The sequence below is a fragment of the Carettochelys insculpta genome, chromosome 30 (assembly GCF_033958435.1).
Source record: "Carettochelys insculpta isolate YL-2023 chromosome 30, ASM3395843v1, whole genome shotgun sequence".
Classification (NCBI taxonomy): Eukaryota; Metazoa; Chordata; order Testudines; family Carettochelyidae; genus Carettochelys; species Carettochelys insculpta.
The window spans coordinates 4,806,206-4,825,251 of record NC_134166.1 but is presented as its reverse complement, the minus strand read 5'-3'; the positions used below and the strand labels follow the sequence as shown (position 1 = coordinate 4,825,251).

The following is a 19,046-nucleotide window of genomic DNA, read 5'->3' as shown; positions in this document are numbered from 1 at the left end:
TCCAATATTTCTGAGGTATCTGATTCGCGCATATAAACGCAGCATTCTCCAAGCAGCACTGGGGCATGGAGTGGGGTCTGCTTTCCAGGTGCTGCCTGTTACACCAGCCCCCTCCCGTCTTTGCTGATTCGGCTTCCTTCACCACCACGATGTTCTATTTTCAATAGGAAAATTTAATCCTTCTCCATGTCCAAATTACTGATCCTGGGGAGACCATGCCCTCAAGCCCTGGACTCTTCTCCCACAGGCTGATGGAGAGGATCCACATGGAGGATAACAGCCTACTACATCTGCCACTTGAGTTATCCCTTGGAGTATGAAAGGCTCTTGCTTTTAATGCTGAAGGACCCAGAGACTCAGACCCACCTCCCCAGTGCTAAAAACTCACCCCGTGACAGTGGGAGAGAGACGACAGAGCAAGGGGTTAGATCTTTCATTTAAACATTTTTAAACACACATTGGACAACAACCAAGACTCAGGGGACAGCAGACAGTAAAAGGCTCAGTGATATTTACAGAGGTTGGGTAGAAGAAGGGGTGGCAGATATGAGCCGTACATAATCCAACCACAGCAGACAAGGGATGGGGGAATAAGCCTCCCCTTTCCTGCCCATCACAGGTTGTATCCCCACCAGAGAGGCTGCGAGGGTGGAATGAGCATCGAAATCTTCCGTTATCCTGAGTCCAGGGCTCTGCTAGGGACTGCAAAGAACAGCACCGGCTCTCAACTCCCTGCAGGCAACAGCCCCGCCTCCAGGGGCCTCAACGCTGAGTCCCATTGGCTATGCCCAATGCCCAGCCCCTCTGGAAATCCTGCTCCTGCTGGGAACCGACCCGGTCAGGCGTGGCTGCTCAAAAGGGAGGCAAATCACGAGTCACTCGACACCTTAATGCTCAGCCCATGTCTTCTGTTTGGCCCTCGAGTCCAATCCCTGGATACCGGGGCAAAGCCCAAGTTCAAACCGAGCCTCACTCAGGCAGAGCAAAAAAACCCTTCGGCCAGTCAGGGCTGGGCTGTCTGGAAGAAGAGTGGGGCTCAGTCCCAGGGCATTAAGCGGAGTCACTCCAGATTAAGCCTGGAGTAACTGCACTCTGGTTCCAGCCCACCTCGACACAGGCAGAACAGTTTGGTGACCCCCAATAGCCTCTTCCCAGTGTCCCAAGCAGACCTTCTACAGCCTGCGTGGCAGCTGTCGGGGACCTTTGCATGCACGTGCGAGGACGAGGGAATTTAAGGAGGGGCTTTTCTTAAAAAAGCAGAGGCAGGGCCAGCCTTAAAGAGCTGCAGAGAAGCCATCAGGAGCCTCCCAGAATTGGGCCATTCTACGTGGGTCAAACTAATGTAGTCAATGCCTTTAGCAGCACAGCCAGGACAGCTCTCCAGAACCAGACCTAAGCCAGAGAAGACTGGACCCCGTCCCACTCGGCAACCCCCACACCAGTCCGGATCCTGCCTCCCCTCATCCTACTGTTGTTACTAGCCAGCACCTGGCCTGGCTACAGTGTCCGAGCCTGCCCCTGGGCTGGATGGATTCATGCTCTGATGTGCAGGATCTGAGGTTCTGGGGCAGCCAGAGGGCTCTGGTAGAGGTGGAGAGCAACGCTCGTCCAGCAGCGGGCGTAAGATTTCACAGCACCCAGACAAAAAGGAGCTAGACCCCCACACTGGGTCTTCTCCCATTAGAGTAGGCCCTAGATAAACATATGCGTGCAGCAAGGAAGGGCTACCAGAGGAAACACTGACCTCACACACGGAAGAGCCGTTTCCCCAAGGAGGCAGCTGTGGCCCAGTTAGGTTTATGTAGGACCTACATGAAGTTGTGGGAGGGGACAAGCGACAGGAAAAGTACAGGCTCTCATATGACATGTGCTCCGACCCCTCACAAGGAAGCCACCGCAGCAGGAGATGACAGCAGGGGGCCGGTGCCTCCCAGGGGGGTCAGATGTTTTGGCAGCAGGGTGTCTGTTTTCCCTCCTGGTGAGTGGGCAGGACTTTGATAGGGTCAATGACGGTGCTGGATCCAAATTCTGGCTCTGACTGCCCAGTCATCTGCCTCTGTGAGACGATGCGGTAGATTTCTGCAGGCGAGGGAAAAGACCAGACCAGGCTGTGAGAGGGGGGTGCACCGCCCCCATGGGCTGCAACCCACCCCACCTCAAGGAGTGAGGCAACTGGAGTCCCGTACCTGCCAGGATGCTGTGGAAGGCTGTCTCTACATTGGTGGAGTCCAGGGCAGATGTCTCAATGAAGGACAGGCTGTTCTTCTCTGGGCGGGGACAAAGAGTTCAGACAATCAGACGGACACCTTGGCTGTTCCCTGTACCCAGCCCAACAAAGCCCCCTTTAATCCAGTCCAGGTCCAGAGCAACGGTCCCTATAATTTTCTCCTTCCAGGTGTGGAATAAATTTTGTTCTGTGCATTGAGGCATGTGTGGGGTGTGCACCACCAGTAGAAACACACACTGCTGGCTGTGGACGCTCCCCTCGTGCTCAGGAGCAGGGCTGCCCGTGCAGGCCCAGAGCATTGGGAAAGTCTCTAGGGTGATCAAGCTTCCCCTTCCTGCTCCCCACATCCAAACCCCTAGTGAGGTGAGAGAGAATCTCCACCACAGGTGAGGGTCTATGACACATGGTTCTTCAGCAGCAACACCCAGCAGAAGAACGCAGTGCGCGCTCTCGTGCACACCCAGTACCGAAGAGGCACCACAAACCTCCCCACCCACACCAGCCGCTACCCAGGACAGTATCACCAGCCTGCCTTCGCCCTGCCCCATGGAGCCCCAGCCTCGGCCCCTCCTGGGATGCCAGGTTCCAGAGCTGCTCTCCCTCCAGCCTCGGGGCAGCTCCTAGAACAGGGCAGCCAGGCTGGTACCTGCAAAGCTCTTGGCCTCGTCGGTGGGCACCGCGCGGAGGTGCCGCAGGTCACTCTTGTTGCCCACCAGCATGATGACGATGTTGGCGTCGGCGTGGTCCTGCAGCTCCTTCAGCCAGCGCTCGGCGTTCTCATAGGTCAGGTACTTGGCGATGTCGTACACCAGGAGGGCACCCACGGCACCCCGGTAATACCTGGGGGAGAGACAGTGGAGTCACAGGCTGGCCCTGGGGCGGGGGCACAGGATGAGCTGTGCCATGCTGGGAGCTGCACAGACAGGGGTTCAATCCAGCTTTATCATCTGCAGGGAGCTGTGCCGGGAGAACAGTGGGCAATGGATTGCTGGGTTCTATTCCCAGCTCGGGGGAAGGGAGTGGTGACTAGTAGGTACAGCCCAGATGACTAGGGGTGCTTCTGTTCCCGGCTGTGCCCACTAAATCAATATAACAGTTGTGCCTCAGTCTCCACACCCCTAGTTTAGCTTTCTAACCCCATGGAGATGTAGATAAACTAGTATTTAAGTCGGAGGGAGGACAGAGTAATGGGACAAAACCCACCGCTCCATGCCAAAACTCCCCGAGTGCCAGTAAGAGAACCTGCTGCAAAATCAGCAGCATCCAGGTTAGTGACCTGGTCAGATTCCTGCTCTGGAATTGCCTCGGTTCTCAATTAGCTGGGGTGACTTGCGGCCACAAGATATCAGGGGCCTTGGAACAGGCTGGGCTGCCCCTTTAAGGGCCAGCCTGAGAGCTCTGTTCTATCACACACAGCCACCAGGGAAGGGAACAAGTGAGGAGAAGGCTGCAGGAAAGAGATGAGCTCCTGGAGCAATGGAATTGAGACAGAGCGGGTGGTTTCTCAATACAGAGAGCCAAGCTGGGGACTGGGATTTGTGGCCCATGATTCAGCAAGTCCAAGACACCATCCTGGACCTTTCTTCTGATCCAGCCTGTCCATTCCTCCCTTAGTGCGGATGGTAGACACTGTGCTCCACCCCAGAAGCAGCTGCATTCTGAAGGGCCATCCTGCCCACGCACCCTGGGCTCTTGGGTGAAATGCTGCTACTCGTGAAATGCTGCTACTCACGCTGAGGTGATGGCACGGTAACGCTCCTGGCCCGCTGTATCCCAGATCTGAGCCTTCACCGTCTTGTTATCCACCTGGATGCTCCGGGTGGCGAACTCCACCCCGATGGTGCTCTTGCTCTCCAGGTTGAACTCATTGCGGGTGAAGCGCGAGAGGAGGTTGCTCTTCCCGACCCCAGAGTCTCCGATCAGCACCACTGAGAGGCACAAAGTGCAGGGTTAACAGCCGCCTGTGGCATAAGGGCACCTTCTGTTTCCAGCTCTCACCCAGCATCAGCTGATGCGGAGTGAGTATGGGCCTCTTTCTGCAGCTGGGGAAACTGAGGCACGGACCAGCATTTTGGAGCACGCGCCAAGGGCCTGGGCTGCCCTGGCACTGGCCCTGGGCTGCTATGCCCAATGCACACCCTTCCTGGTGGTTTTGCACGAGTGCAAATGGACAGCTCAGCCCTGCTCTTCCTCCCCCATGCAGCCAGGAGCTTACTCAAAGCCAGGCCACCTGTGGATTAACGAAAGACCAGCTAACGCTGCCAACCACCCCCTAACCTGTAAAGCTCTGCAGCTTCATTTATTTATTAGTGAAGCTGTTGAAAGTGAGACGATTAGTGACTTTAAAAAGTATCACTGGCTCTCGGACTGTCCATAGAGTTCAAACTTCGGCACTCTGCCTTGGAAAGGCCACTGACCCCAGTCTAGCAGAAGCAGCAGGTGAGACAAGTGGCACATTCTTAATCCACCCTCCCCACCCCCTAAATGATCTCAAACTGCCCTGGGCAGGGTCCAACCCCTTTGCCTCCATCAGCCCTTTGTTCTGTCAAGGCCACGTTAGACAATTACATTTTGTAGACAGCAAATCCCACACCTTCATAGGGAGTTAGACTATCACTGTTCCCCAAGGACAGGTCTGCAGAGCAGCCCCAGACCTTGAGATCTCCCTGAGAGAGACAGCCAGCCAGTCTGATATCAAACAGGTTGCGAAACACCTGCCTGGCTGACCCCTGGCCAGGCTTTCTAACCCTGTGGTTGTAGGAATGATCCCAGAGCTGGGATGGCTGAGAAACAGACCCTGTTCTCAGATACTGGAACCCATAATCTTAGCAGCTGTTTAAAAGACGTGGCTGGTGTTCAGCGAGCTTTAAACAGGTCTCGGAAAAATTCTTCCCAGAGCTGGAGGGATTCCAAAGGTTTCATTCGTTTGCTGGTGCTGTCTCCTGCCCCAATAAGAAACACCCAAAGGAAGAAGTTGGTGCTGGATGCAGATTTTGAGCTGGGGTTGGGGTAGATGGAATCTGATGGACAGCAATAAGCAGTAAGAAGAAAGAGGGCTAAGGCACTGGGGCTGGGACTCAGGAGATGTGGGTTCCAGTCAATGCTCCCTCTAATTTTTCCATCCATGGGTGGAATAAATTTTGCTAAATTCACCGAGGAATGTGTGGGTGTGCACCACCAGTAGAAACATGCTGCCAGCTGTTGGTGCTGAAATGAGCAGCATGTGAACCTCTCCTAAATGGCCACCCAAGTGCTCAGCTTAGAGGGAACAATGGTTCCATTCCCACCTCTGCCACAGGCACCCGTGTGATCTTAGATGAGTCACCTGGTCTCCCTGGGTTGGGTTCTGATTTACACCGTAGAGCAACGAGAAGGGGCCCCAATAGCAACAGGCCAGGAACCATCACCTCCCACCAAGCAGCTACCATTGCAGTGGCCTGCTGAGTGGAAGGAGTTTTGTGGGCCTCCGTTCTCTCTGGACCAATGTCAAACTGCCACGATCAATGGCATAACACAGTCCCTGCTCTGAAGAGCTTAAAATCTAAACCAACAAGACAGATGGGGAAACTGAGGCACAGGAGTAGCACAGGGACATCCCCAAGGTCACTGGCAGAGCCTGGACTAGAATCCAAGTCTCCTGAGTCCTAACTGTGTTCTAGCCACTTAGTCAATGCTGAGGGCAAAATCCTTTTTTTGCTACAGAGGATAGTGGCTTACCATGGCTGCCAGCTAATGAAGTTTCTGCAATTGACATAAAGGAGCAAGACCTGTACTCTTGGTGCTGTATGTCCAGGGTGTGGGTTAGAAAACGCATGTCCTATCAGTCCCAGTTTAACCCTGTGCCTGGAGACCCCATGCATTCCAGTGCCCTGCTAAACAAAGTGTAGTGTTTCTCTCTGTGGTTTCCATATCTGGTTTATTCAGTTTATGGCTCAGCAGAGAGAGATTTTTTTCCAACCACCGGCTCTGCAAACCCAGCTTGGGAGCAGAGACACAAAACAGCTCTGTCGCTCCCAGAAGCTGGACTAGAGCAGGGCGGATGTGCGCATGCAATTAAACAGCAAAGGGCTGAATGCCAAACTGACCGAAGGAAACTACCTTTCTCCACGTGCCTGCAAGGAGTTCAGTGAGCTCTGAGCAGGGTTAAGAAAGGGTTAGAGCACTAGCCAGGAAGATCCAGAGCTAGACGACAAAGCTTTGGAAAGGGCTGATGCCCAGGAACTCAGAACTGAGTTCTAACGAATAGATGGCAGTGGGGGTTATCCCCAGGAGATGATTACAGTCATTGCAGAAATCCAGGCACTTCTGTCTGGAGCAGTTGATGCTGGTCCTGGCATAACCCCTACAGTGGTTGTCAGGTTCCTATTACCTGAGCACCTCACAATCTTTAATGTATTCCTTCTCACAACCCCCTTGTGAGGGGTGTGGCAGGGCAGTGTGATTATCTCCCTTGTATAAATGGGAACACTGAGGCACCAGAGCAACTAATTGACATGCCCAGAGTCACTAAATGCTGGTCTTCCAAGCCCCACGCTAATGCCCTAACCACTGTACCACCCTTCCTCTAGGGTTGAATCCACTGTAAATTATTACGTTCCCAGGCAAACCTGTTTTTCGCTCCCTTGAGATCCCATGAGTGCCAAGAAGATTGACAGCTTGGTTGCCGAGTCAGCAGATCAGACTCCAAGCCACAGGGAATGGCAAGAACCTTTCATAAAAATAATTTTTTCTGGCTAAAATCTCTGTGTAAATAAGCCCCAGATGGCCAAGTGACACATGGATGGGGCACGGGAAATTGCTTGATAGTAAGAGAACAGCCACAATCCAGAAACCTACTATAGTGCGAACTGAGTCGCTGCTATCAATGTTCCACTAATTTTTTCCATCTATGTGTGTAATAAGTTTTTTTATTTGCAATAAGGAATGTGTAGATGTACACCACCAATAGAAACACACACACTGCTGGCTTTGCCAGTCAACTGGGCAGTACTTGAATCTCTTCTGGGCAGCTGCCTAAGTGCCTGGCTTACAGGGAACACTGACTGCTATTAGCAAGGTCGTTGGTAGGATGGAACCAGAAGGGGCTGGTCTTTGGAAATCTAGAGTCAAATGTCACTTCAGGTGGGAGAGAGGTTGTGGAGGGAGCTGGTTTATTGGTGTATCAGGAGGGGGAATGTTCCCTGGCCAACAACATTCCCTCTAATCATTTCCATCCATGTGCAGAATAAATTTTATATGCAGCGAGGCATGTGTGGATGCACACAGCTAGAAACAAAATCCTAGCTGTGAGTGCTCTGCTAATCAGCTGGGCAGCATTTGACTCTCTCCTGAATGGCTGCCCACCTGCACGGTTTACAGAAAACACTAATAGCCAGCAGGGCATGACAGCTTCACGCAAGAAGCAGCAGAAGGACGGACCTAGGCCTGATTCTTATAGGCCCCTTTGCACAGCTCTGGCACAATCAAGAAGCCAGCGAGCAAGGGTGTGTTACACTGACCCTCATCTTGGGGGTCAGTCACATCACTGGCAGTATAAAGGCACTTTAAAATAAGAGCCAGATCCCTAGATATTATCCCTACCTAGCTCCCAGCCTCCATCGTTACATCGCTAGCTTGCAAAGGCCTGTACAGAGGAGGGCAATGTTATTCTCCCCATTGCACAATTTGGGAAATCGAGGCACAGAAGAGGGCTATGAGTTGCCTTGGGTCATTCAAAGGGATATGGGATCATAAGCCCTGGTTTTTATCTACTGAACCCTGCTTATTACAGAGAATATGGATGTAATTTGAATCTTTCACACTGCTCACACAGCCTAGCGTCCAGACCTCTGGACTGGAATGCAGAAGTTCTTTGAGTCTATTCCCAGCTCTGGCACTAGCTTTCTGGGTGCCCTTGGGCACATCCCTTCATCCCTCAGCTCAGAATAGAGCTGCCTGTGGGAAACAGATTTTTCCATCCCAAGAAAAATGTCAAGGTTTTGACATTTTTTCCCCCTTCCTAATTGAGAGGAAAAAAGACAAAGGCAAAAAAGTTTTTGGCAAAGTAAAATTCCAAACACAATTTTGCTTCAGGGCAAATTTCACTGTGATAGATGCGAAATATTTTCTTTTGATGGTCACCCTTTGTCCTAAAAAGTAAATGTCAGACTGAAATGTGCGCTTGAAATGACGGCTGAAAACTTGCCACGCTGACAGCTGGGCATTTAGACGTTTTCAACTGCCTTTTTAAAACAAAATTGAGCAGATTTTGCCCAAAACATTTCTTGCAAGAGCATTTTCCAAGATTAAAAACTCCCTTTTCCAACAAGCAGCATCCAGGAAGTGACGGAACCAGCACACCGCCACTCTGGAAATGAAGACACTACAGGAATAAACTGATTCGGTAAAACCCCATAGCCTCTCTTGGATTGCCAATCCGCATTCCTCAACAGGAACTCAGCATTTCCCCTTGCTTAACGGCAGAACTTCCTCCCGATGCTGCTATTGCTAGTGCAACAAGATGATTCTGCCAATGAAAGCAATGCCCACACCTTCCAACTCAGCCATCAGTTCAGGGTTTCAAGTAGGTATTCTTCCCATGCTATAGGTAGGTCAAGTTGAGGCATCATGACTGACCTGGGACAGTGGATATCAAGGCCCCCATTGGGCTGAGCACTGTGCACAGCTCCATGAAGAGAGTCCCTGCATTTGAGAGTTTGCAGTTTACATAGACGAGACAAAAGGGGAAGGGAAACTGAGGCACAGTTAGGTGACATGACTTACCTGATGTCACCCAGCTGGTCAGTAGCAGAGCCAGGAAAGTTGTTCTCTCTTCCAGCCTCTCAGGCTTAAGTCTACATGTATGGCAGTGTGTGGCATACAGCTGCTTTGCGTGTAACTACACACTGCAGGGCAAAACTCTGGCAGTGGGACACAACACTGCTATAACTGGGTGGGTACAGAGCTGAATAGGACATTACCCTCAGGTTTCAGGTCTAAGAGGGGCCTTACTGGATCAGACCAATGGTCCATCTAGCCCAGTCTCCTGTATCCAACAGTGGCCAGTACCGGAGCTTCAGGGGAAATGCACAGAACAGGGCCCTACCCAGCTTCTGAGTGGCCGGGAGCAGCGGGTTGCTAATATCTTCTTAGCTCATCTAGTTCTTTTTTGAACCCAGTTATGCTTTTGGGCCTCATAACATCCTGTGTCAATGAGTTCCACAGGTAAGAATCATAGAATGGTAGTACCGGAAGGGACTTCGAGAGGTCATCAAGTCCAGTCCCCTGCCCTCACAGCAGAACCAAGGGCAGGTTAGTTTTTAATTGTGGGCAGGTGAATTGTGCATGAAAAAACTTCCTCTTGTTTGTAGTAAACCCTCCGTGTGTTCTTTTTATCAGGACAGTCCTGCTTTTTGCATTGTGAGGGAGTAGCAACTACGGATGGAAAGGTAGAGAGGAGGCTGGCTAGATGGTGGGGCTCGACAGGTAGCATTCAATGGCTTGATGTCTGGTTGGCAGCTGGTATCAAGCGGAGTGCACCAAAGGTCAGTTTTGGGACTGGTTTTGTTCAATGCCTTTATTAATGAGGGGATGGGTTGCACCTCAGCAAATTGGTGGGTGACATTAACCTAGACGCTGACTTTAAAGGGTTGCAGCCAGTATTCCTTCTGATTTTGTTCCATCCACGGGCAGAATAAGTTTTCTTACATGCCCCAGACATACAGATGTGCGACAGCACTGTAAATAAATGCTGCCCACTGTGTGTGGCTCTAGGCACTCTGCCAATCAGCTGGGCAGCACCTGATCCTCTCCTGATTGCAATGGCCTGTTAGTTCCTGACTGTGTAGCAACCTGTGTGGAACTTGGCAGGAGGAGCTCAGGTTGCAGGAGGGAAGAGTTTGAAGGCGGCAGCTGGTCAGTCTGTGTCCACGTGGCTGGAATGCTCAATGCGGCAGGACACAAACTAGCCTCCTAACGTGGGCGGTGGGTAAAAGAGGCAGGGAACGGCAATGCCTTCCCAAGCTGCCCCACTGGCCCCACCCACACTATGCCCCAAGCAGCCACTTCTACCCAGTCTCCTGGAGCTGCCTGGGCTTCAGCCCTGTTCATGGCACCAACCTCCCAGGGAGGCTGGGGGCAAGGGGACCACCCACCACACACTGCGGCCCTCTGAGGCTGGGCACTTACCCTCCCTGAGCTCCGGGGAAGGCTGGGGCCATGTGCCACCCTCCCTCACCATGCTCCCAGGGCCAAGGAAGTCTAGGGTGTCAGGGCTTTTTCATCCCTCGGGCATAATCGTCCCTGTGGGCCAGGGGAAACAAGCCTTTGGCCATTAAACATCATTACAGGGGCAGGTAGGCTCTAAAAGGTACATAGGCTGCCAGTTAGCAGCCCCCTGTAACGGTCACTCTGTGTCAGTTGGTTTCCCTGGTAACCTGAACTCACAAACACCTCAGAATCATGGATTTGAAATCCAGGCTCCTCATTGGATGCAGGTGAAGCAGCTTCTAGAAGCTTCCCTGGCCCAGAGGACCTGTTTGAAAGCATGCGCTTAGAACTCTCCTATGTAAATAGCTTCATGGATTATGTATAAGATCACAGAATATAAGGCGGCGCCGGACAGCGCTCGCCGGCCCTTGGCGCGGATATGACTCTGCTATCTGCACGGGGAGGTGCTGGCCCCTGAGGTGTCCACCAGCCCCTAGGCCAGCTGCCTCACAGGCAGCGAAGAGCTCCAGCTGAGAAGACTTTGTGAAGATCGTCCAAGTCAACCCCATTGTCGCCCAGCAGGGCCCGCCTGCTGTGGTGACAACTTTACCTCAGCACTAAAAGAGCAAAAGCAGCTCTGAGGTGAATCAGGCAAGCAGCGAACTGGCCTCACCCCTAGGGTGAGGTACTGTGCGCTTGCCCGTTGAAGCCCAGAGCCTGCCATCACAGCGGCACCTTCGACCCTGCTGCCAGCCAATCATACAACAAGCAGCTCTGAGGTGAATCTGGCGAGCGGCGAACTGGCCTCACCCCTAGGGTGAGGTACTGCGCGCTTGCCCGTTGAAGCCCAGAGCCTGCCACCATTGCGGCACCTACGCTCCCGCCGCCCGCCATCTTGTCATCGCTTCACCAGACTGGACTTTAACTGGACTGGACCTTGCATAACCGGACTGGACATGTAAACTTCCTTTAATTCCTAATCTATATCTACTCCCACCTGGGTAATCGGGACCCTCTACGAGGGAACGGGGGGTAGCTCCTTCATTGTTCCCTTCCCTGACGAGGGGAGGGAAGTGCCCGGGGGCCCGACCCCCTGAGGCCGGGCCTGGACATCCCAGGCAGGGTCCACCATAGTAACCAAAATTCAGCACATGTAATTAATAATTAATGTTCATTACTAAGTTTAAGTTGTTTTAGATGCTATAGTTGTCTTACCCTCGACGTTCTAACGATAAGGTAAAAACTCTAACTAACCTTTTCCCCTTCTGTCCTTTTCCCTTTATCCTTGCTTACCCCCTCTCAATAAACTGCAGAAGAAGGTGTTGCCACCCTGCCAATCCTACCCAGTGACCTGAGGAAGAGCATAAGCCTCCCAGGATCACTTAGTTGGGCCCACTAAGAGGGTACCAGGGACCCCCACAACATAAAGGGACAGTCCCACTGGCCTTCGGGTACCAACCTCTTGGGTCGGGTTAGCAACCCGACCCCGCACGGAGGTGGGGTTTAGCACCCTCACCCCAGCTCTGGAAGGAGACAGCAGGGGATTCTAAAAACCCTGACAACCCTCATCCCTAAATCCCTCTATCCTTCCTCCCTTATTCCAGTAACCAAATCCTTTTATCTTGCGGTACAATAAAATCAGTTCAAGATCTGAAAAACAAGTTACCAAATGGATACAGTTACCAAAGTAAATGTACGTATCACTAGAGCTTAAGAAAGCTTGCACTTAAGAAACTGTTACTTGTTATAATCTTGTTGTGTTCCTTAATACAAATCTCAGTTACTTTGTTTTTAACCTTTCACCCTTGTCCTTGTCTCATTGTTCCTGCTAGCTACTCCTTTCCAGGAGGCTCAGGGCAGAGTCCAGAAGCTTACCTGGGCGGGCATTATCCGGGCTGGGTTTCGTAGCAGGGATTTGGTCTGGGTCCCGGCATCGAACACACAGGGACTCATTTAAATATTAATTACCAATCCATCCAGAGAGTCCCGTCAGAGGGATGCACACCTCCCACTGTGGGTACGGGGTGGCCTGCCCCAACAGAGGTGGGGTCTTCGCTCCTACAGGATCAGGGGCTTCAGGAAGAAGGGGTGGGGCTGGAGAGTTGACTCCCCCAACCCTAGTCTCCCCACTGCCCATGTCTCTTAATAAGCAGTTTTAAGACCATCAAGGCCTCTCATGTTATTACCCAGTGTATTGTACACAAACCAGACTCACAATGGAGATTTAGGGCCTTATTCATACTCAGGTCCCATTTACAATCCTCTAGAGGCATAACAGAGTCTTCAAGACAGTTGTACATTAAAAACCCCAGACACAAAGGGTGGTTAGTGTGCTAGCCAGGACATGAGCAATGGAGGCATTATTCACTGCTCCTCCACTGACTTTGCAGGTGACCTTGGGCAAGTTGTTTAGCCTCTCTGTGCTTCTGTTCCCCCTGCTGTACAATGGGGAGAACAGCTGGGCCCTGCCTCACAGTGGGGTTGTGAAGATAAATAAGTCAGAGGCGGGGAGATTTTCCAACATTACAGGGATGGGGCCAGTTACATATCTTAGAACCTGTTGCCAGAGAGGTGTTAAGGAGAATCAGGCTATAGACCTAGGCAGTGTTACCTGTAAGCTAGGCACTTGGGCAACTGCCCACGAGAGATTCAGATGCCACCCAGCTGATTAGCCGACAGCGCGTTTCTCTTGGTGGTGCACATCCACACATGCCATGAGGCATATAAAATTTATTTAACTCATGAATAGAAAAAGTTAGTGAGAACACTGGACCTGGCCCATATCCAAGCTTCCCCAGTCTTTAAGAAAAGGTGGGTTTCCTTTTTTAATAGTCAAACAGTGAAACCCCTGTTTTATAGCAGTGGAGCTCAAGGCTACTTCTTACCTATGAAGCTTTCAAAAAATGACATTGGACAGGCAGCTGGCTCCCCCATTGATCAGCAACCCCATTTGCATTCAGTGGGCCAGGAGCTACAGGCGTGAAGCACCCCTCAGTTCTTCCACTAGCTACTGGGGGGGAAATTTTATTTCCGCTTCATTCGTATGTTTCAGGTACTGCAAATACCTGGTGGGGGAGGGTTAAATGCCTGATCTGCTACAGTTTTGATGCACGGGAGCCATGAAACAATTACATTAAGAACATAAGAACAGCCATACTGGGTCAGACCAAAGGTCCATCTAGCCCAGGATCCTGTCTGCTGACCATAGCCAATGCCAGGTGCCCCAGAGGAGGTGAGCCAAAGACAATGATCAAGTGATTTGTCTCCTGCCATCCATCTCCCACCTTCGACAAAAGGCTGCGCACCATACCTTACCCCTTGCTAATAGCCATCTATGGACCTAACCTCCAAATATTTATCAAGCTCTTTTTTAAACTCTGTTAGAGTCCTGGCCTTCACAGCGTCCTCTGGTAAGGAGTTCACAGGTTGACTGTGCACTGTGTGAAGAAAAACTTTCTTTTATTAGTTTTGAACCTGCTACCCATTAATTTCATTTGGTGTCATCTAGTTCTTATATTATGGGAACAAGTAAATAACTTTTCTGTATTCACTTTCTCCACACCATTCATGATTTTATATGCCTCTATCATATCGCCCCTCAGTCTCCTCTTTTCTAGACTGAAAAGTCCCAGTCTCTCTAGCCTCTCCTCATATGGGACCCATTCCAAACCCTTAATCATTTTAGTTGCCCTTTTCTGAACCTTTTCTAACGCCAATATATCATTTTTGAGGTGAGGAGACCACATCTGCATGCAGTACTCGAGATGTGGGCGTACCATAGTTTTACATAAGGGAAGTAAGATAGTCTTCGTCTTATTTTCTATCCCTTTTTTAATTATTCCTAACATCCTATTTGCTTTACTGACTGCTGCTGCACACTGCGTGGATGTTTTCAGAGAACTATCCACTATAATTCCAAGAGCCCTTTCCTGATCTGTTGTACCTAAATTTGCCCCCCATCATATTGTATGTATAATTGGGGTTATTTTTCCCCAATGTGCATTACCTTACACTTACCCACATTAGATTTTATTTGCCATTTTGCTGCCCAATCACTCAGTTTGCTGAGATCTTTTTGAAGTTCTTCACAGTCTGCTTTGGTTTTGACTATCCTGAACAGTTTGGTGTCATCTGCAAACTTTGCCACCTCACTGCTTACCCCTTTCTCTAGATCATTGATGAATAAGTTGAACAAGATTGGTCCCAGGACCGACCCTTGGGGAACGCCACTAGTTACCCGCTTCCATTGTGAAAATTTACCATTTATTCCTACCCTTTGTTTCCTGTCTTTTAACCAGTTCCCAATCCATGAAAGGATCTTTCCTTCTATCCCATGACCACCTAATTTACATAAGAGCCTTTGGTGAGGGACCGTGTCAAAGGCTTTCTGGAAATCTAAGTATACTACGTCTACTGGATCCCCCCTGTTCGCATGCTTGTTAACCCCTTCAAAGAACTCTAATAGATTAGTAAAACACGACTTCTCTTTACAGAAACCATGTTGACTTTTGCTCAACAAATCATGCTCTTCTGTGTGTCTGACAATTTTATTCTTTACTATTGTTTCTACTAATTTGCCCGGTACTGATGTTAGACTTGCCAGTCTATAATTGCTAGGGTCTCCTTTAGAGCCCTTTTTAAATATTGGTGTTATATTAGCTGTTGTCCAATCATTGGGTACCGAAGCTGATTTAAAGGATAGGTTACAAACCACCGTTAACAGTTCTGCAATTTCACATTTGAGTTCTTTCAGAACCCTTGGGTGAATGCCATCCGGTCCTGGAGACTTGTGACTGTTTAGCTTATCAATTAGTTCCAAAAACCTCCTCTAATTACACTTCAATCTGGGACAGTTCCTCAGATGTCTTTCAGATTTCACATTAAGTGAAAACCATCTGGGAAAGAGGCTCTCTTTATGAAAGCATCACTCCTCTGTCACCCACTGTATTATCACTTACACTAGTGCAAAATGCTTCCTTACTAGACTGAGGGCAGGGCCAGGCACCCTCGTTTAAGTGGCTCTCCTCTCACGCCGTTACGTCAGTTTCCCCATTGCTCATCAGAGCTCTTTGCAACAGACAGGCGTCTGGTGGGTGAGAAGAGAATCATGCGAGCCATTGCCGGTTTTATAGGAAAGCACCTGAAAGTTACAAGCCGCTTGAACCATTTGTGGCCTTGCAGAGAGGTGCTGGGAAAGGGAAGGTGACTCAACAGGATGACTTCACCCAGGCTGGACTTGATTCATTAATAGATGATATCTTGCTAGTCCTGCCTCTCCTTGCTTCTGTGTCATAATTAATCTGTGGCCAGGTGTAGCTCTGTGGTCACTAAACAACCCGGGAGCAGGCACTCAGAACTTCAAGGCAACAACAGGGATAGAACCCAGATTCTCCAGCAGAGGAATCAGTTACCTGAGCTACAGAAGAATCCTGATCACCGGGCAGCAGTAAATGGCCTATGACGCACATGGGAGCAAGTGCTGGTTCCATCCAGCAGAGGCCAGTGACATATCTGCTCCATCACAGTCATAGATTGAAAGTCTGTGTGAAGCATTTCAAGTCTCCCTAGCCTTTACGGGATCTTAAAAACAGAAGGAAAGCAAGTGTGCCAGGGACTGGGGAGAAACCAAAAGCAGCTTGCATTGTCCTAGGACCTTGTATCTACAAGTCTCTCAAAGCATTTTATAACTATTAGTGCATTAACCTGTGCATTCCCTGTGGGAGGCCAGCATTATTCTCATTGTACATCTGGGGAAACTGAGGCACAGAGCATTGCTGGGACTTGCGCAAGGTCACCCAGGGACTACAGCCGGGAGAGGAATGCAGGAGTCCTGACTCACCGTCCTGCCTGCCAGCCACAAGCCCCTCCCTTTCCCAGTTGCAGCAGAGTTAGTGATATTGCCTGTTTCAGTGTTACTCACGGAAAGAAAGCAGCATCTCTGTGTGCCAGGTCAGCTCAGAGCAGGCTAGTGAAACTTTCCAGGCTCTGGGCAGGGCCCATGATGGCAGGGCAGGCAAAGATACTAGGGTGATGGGCACTGCTCAGAGGCTGTCAGGGTTCAGCGGACTTCATAAAGCAGCCCGCCCACCAGCTAGGGTCCAGGGCCAGTCTTTCCATTATATATTTGTACAGCACCTAGCACATCCTGATCAGGCCACAGAGCAGCATTCCCTGTAAGCTCGGGTGGCCAACCAGAAGAGATTCAATTGCTGCCCAAATGATTAGCAGAGTCCCCACTGTTGGTGGCATGGGTCTCTACTGGTGGTGTACATCCTCACATGCCTTAGTGCACATAACAAAATTTATTCTGCACACAAATGGGAACAATTAGAGAGAGCATTGCTGCTGGAGCCTTTCCCATTACAGTCAACTGCCATTCATCCTGCCCATCTCTTCCCCCCGCCACGAACACCCTGCAAAGCATTTGGTCATCAAGGCCTCGATCAGATTTCCCCTCCCCATCCAAACAGGTGCCCAGGGGCCCACAGTCATACAATCAAGGGGGATACCCCTCTCCCCTAATTCTGGGTTCGGCACAACCCACCCAGATGGCTTCTTTTCAAGGGGGGATGTTGATGATTATTGGTCATGTTGCTGAAGTGCTGGAAGGCATCTATGTTGGCTCAAGACCCCACCATGCTAGGTGCTGTGCCAATACAGGATAAAACCACACTCCCTGCCCCAGAGAGCTTGCAATGCAGGACAGGCCACAGAAGGCGGAGGGGGTAAGAGAGAGTGAGACCAGCTGCATGTAAGCCCCCAGGGTGACTAAGCCAGGGGGCTCTCATTCCGGGTCATGTCTGGGGGAGGACAGAGCAGCCGGCACTGGTAGTATGGGAAAAAACTCACCTCCCAGAGATGGAAGCAGGGAATCCCAGTGGTTAAAGAAGCCCAAGGAGGGAAAGTTACCTTTGAAGAGGTAATCGTATTCATCGTCCTTGCCACGCATCCTGCCACCAGCTCACAAGTGAGACTTCCTCCCTTCACACACCTGTGCTCTGCTCCCCCAGCCTCTGGCAGGACTGATCTCACCACTCTGGGATTTCCTGGGCTTAGGCAGCGACCACCTGAGACAGGCCTCACCCAGCCTTCCCTGCACACTGATTGGCCTGTTGCTCTCTTCCTCTCCTGCTCTGACTGGCTGATGGGGCTGTCCCTCACTGGCCTGGCTGGGAGGGTGCTCACCTGGCACAGGTATGTGGGCTGGGGTTTGCATAATTTTTTTAAAGGAGCCATGTCTCTTTTTCCTCCTCTCCCTCTTTCTCCTGGATGGGGGAATGGAGAAAGGGTCGGGATGGGGGTTGATGCATGGCAGGGCCTGAGCAGGGAGAGTAACTCCACCCCTGCAGCTGCCAGCCTCTTTGGGGGAGAATTTGTGCAAGTCTGTCATATTCCTTTCACTTTTTGCCTTGAACGCGCATTGAGGGGAGATGGGGACAGGGGTTTGTCTGCAGGATTTTGTGTATGTTAATAAGATAATCTGACCAGGGGGTGGTGTGGAGTGTGGTGTGGGCGTGGGGATTTGTATGTGTGCGTGCATGCTCCTGCCTCTTCTGGATGAAGTCAAAACTGCTTGTTTGCGTGTCATAGACCCTCCACTGCTAGCATCCAATGGGGATTCTCCTGCGACTTAGGTGGCAGCAGCTACCTGAATTAAGAGGCTCTTTATTCGGCATGGGCCCCACAAAGCACATGTGAATGCACACCTACATTGCACACTGATGTGCATGCACATACAGATTCATGGTAGAATCATAGGGCTTGAAGGGACCAAAATGGTCATCTAGTCTAACCCTTTGACAGGATGCAGGAGTTGTGTGTTCCCTTGCACAATTGCACTCGTGTTGGATCATTCGTGTGAATGCACATGGGCTCATTTACTTTGCACACTCATGCAGGTGCAGTTGTGCCCACTTGAACTCATGGAGATGTACCCTCACATGTGCACTCATGCATGGACATGTTTGTGTACACTCACATTCTCACATGCACACGTGCATGCTCAATCACACTCATGTACATGCACACATATTTACCCCTGTGCATTAATGCTTGTGCACACACACCCCTACCAGATTAATTTGTGGCTCTCAGCCACACACCAACGCTTTGGGTTTGTTCCATTTAGCCCCAAAACTTCAGCACAAAACTGGATTGAGTCAAGCCACCGTATTTGGAATAGCTCAGTCCCCAAGCTCTAACCTGGCAGCTCCCCTGGGCTAGGTGGGAAGCAGGGCCCCATCTCTGAGTTCCCTGAGCCTGGCAGCTCACTTGACCGGACTTTCAGGTTGATGGCTCATCAGCAACCTCTGGGGCTGATGTCATCAGATTAGACAAGGTCCCTGCAGCTTTAGGGAGGGACAGATTGGCAAGGCCTCTCCCCAGGAGGGTCAGTGTGCAGTGATCTATGACACAGATTGGCAAAATGGGGGGCAGGTCCCCTTGTGGGGCCATCAAATGTCTTAAGGGGGTCGCAGCACAGATGGCTGCTGGGTCTCAGACTCATCCATCTCATTAAAAACGTTGAACTGTGTTACTGGTTTTATGTCTGTGTATTCACATTTATAGACCAATTCATCAAGTTTTCACATTCTACACACTTATTTTCTTACATGTGCCAAAAGGTTTTTTT

The 19,046-nt window shown here is 50.7% G+C and overlaps 1 protein-coding gene across 1 annotated transcript; it reads right to left on the bottom strand.

Annotated features, from left to right (window-relative positions):
- Positions 1 to 400: 400 nt before the first annotated feature.
- On the bottom strand, positions 401 to 17,491 carry LOC142003815 (ras-related protein Rab-11A-like). The gene is made up of 5 exons (XM_074981108.1): positions 17,324 to 17,491; positions 3,960 to 4,155; positions 2,874 to 3,067; positions 2,187 to 2,267; positions 401 to 2,079 (listed from the first exon to the last, which is right to left on the bottom strand). Exons 1-5 carry the CDS (start codon positions 17,361 to 17,363, stop codon positions 1,940 to 1,942), a joined length of 651 nt encoding a protein of 216 aa, XP_074837209.1. The 5' UTR covers positions 17,364 to 17,491; the 3' UTR covers positions 401 to 1,939.
- Between the last annotated feature and the right edge of the window lie 1,555 nt (positions 17,492 to 19,046).

What these genes read in the sequence shown, in the direction of transcription:
- LOC142003815 (XM_074981108.1), bottom strand. Translation starts at nt 17,363, where the DNA reads ATGCGTGGCAAGGACGATGAATACGATTACCTCTTCAAAG. An exon ending in TACCGTGCCATCACCTCAGC is followed by an intron (nt 3,068 to 3,959) that starts GTGAGTAGCAGC and finishes TCTCTCCCCCAG; the next exon opens with GTATTACCGGGGTGCCGTGG. An exon ending in CTTCCACAGCATCCTGGCAG is followed by an intron (nt 2,080 to 2,186) that starts GTACGGGACTCC and finishes CCTCGCCTGCAG; the next exon opens with AAATCTACCGCATCGTCTCA.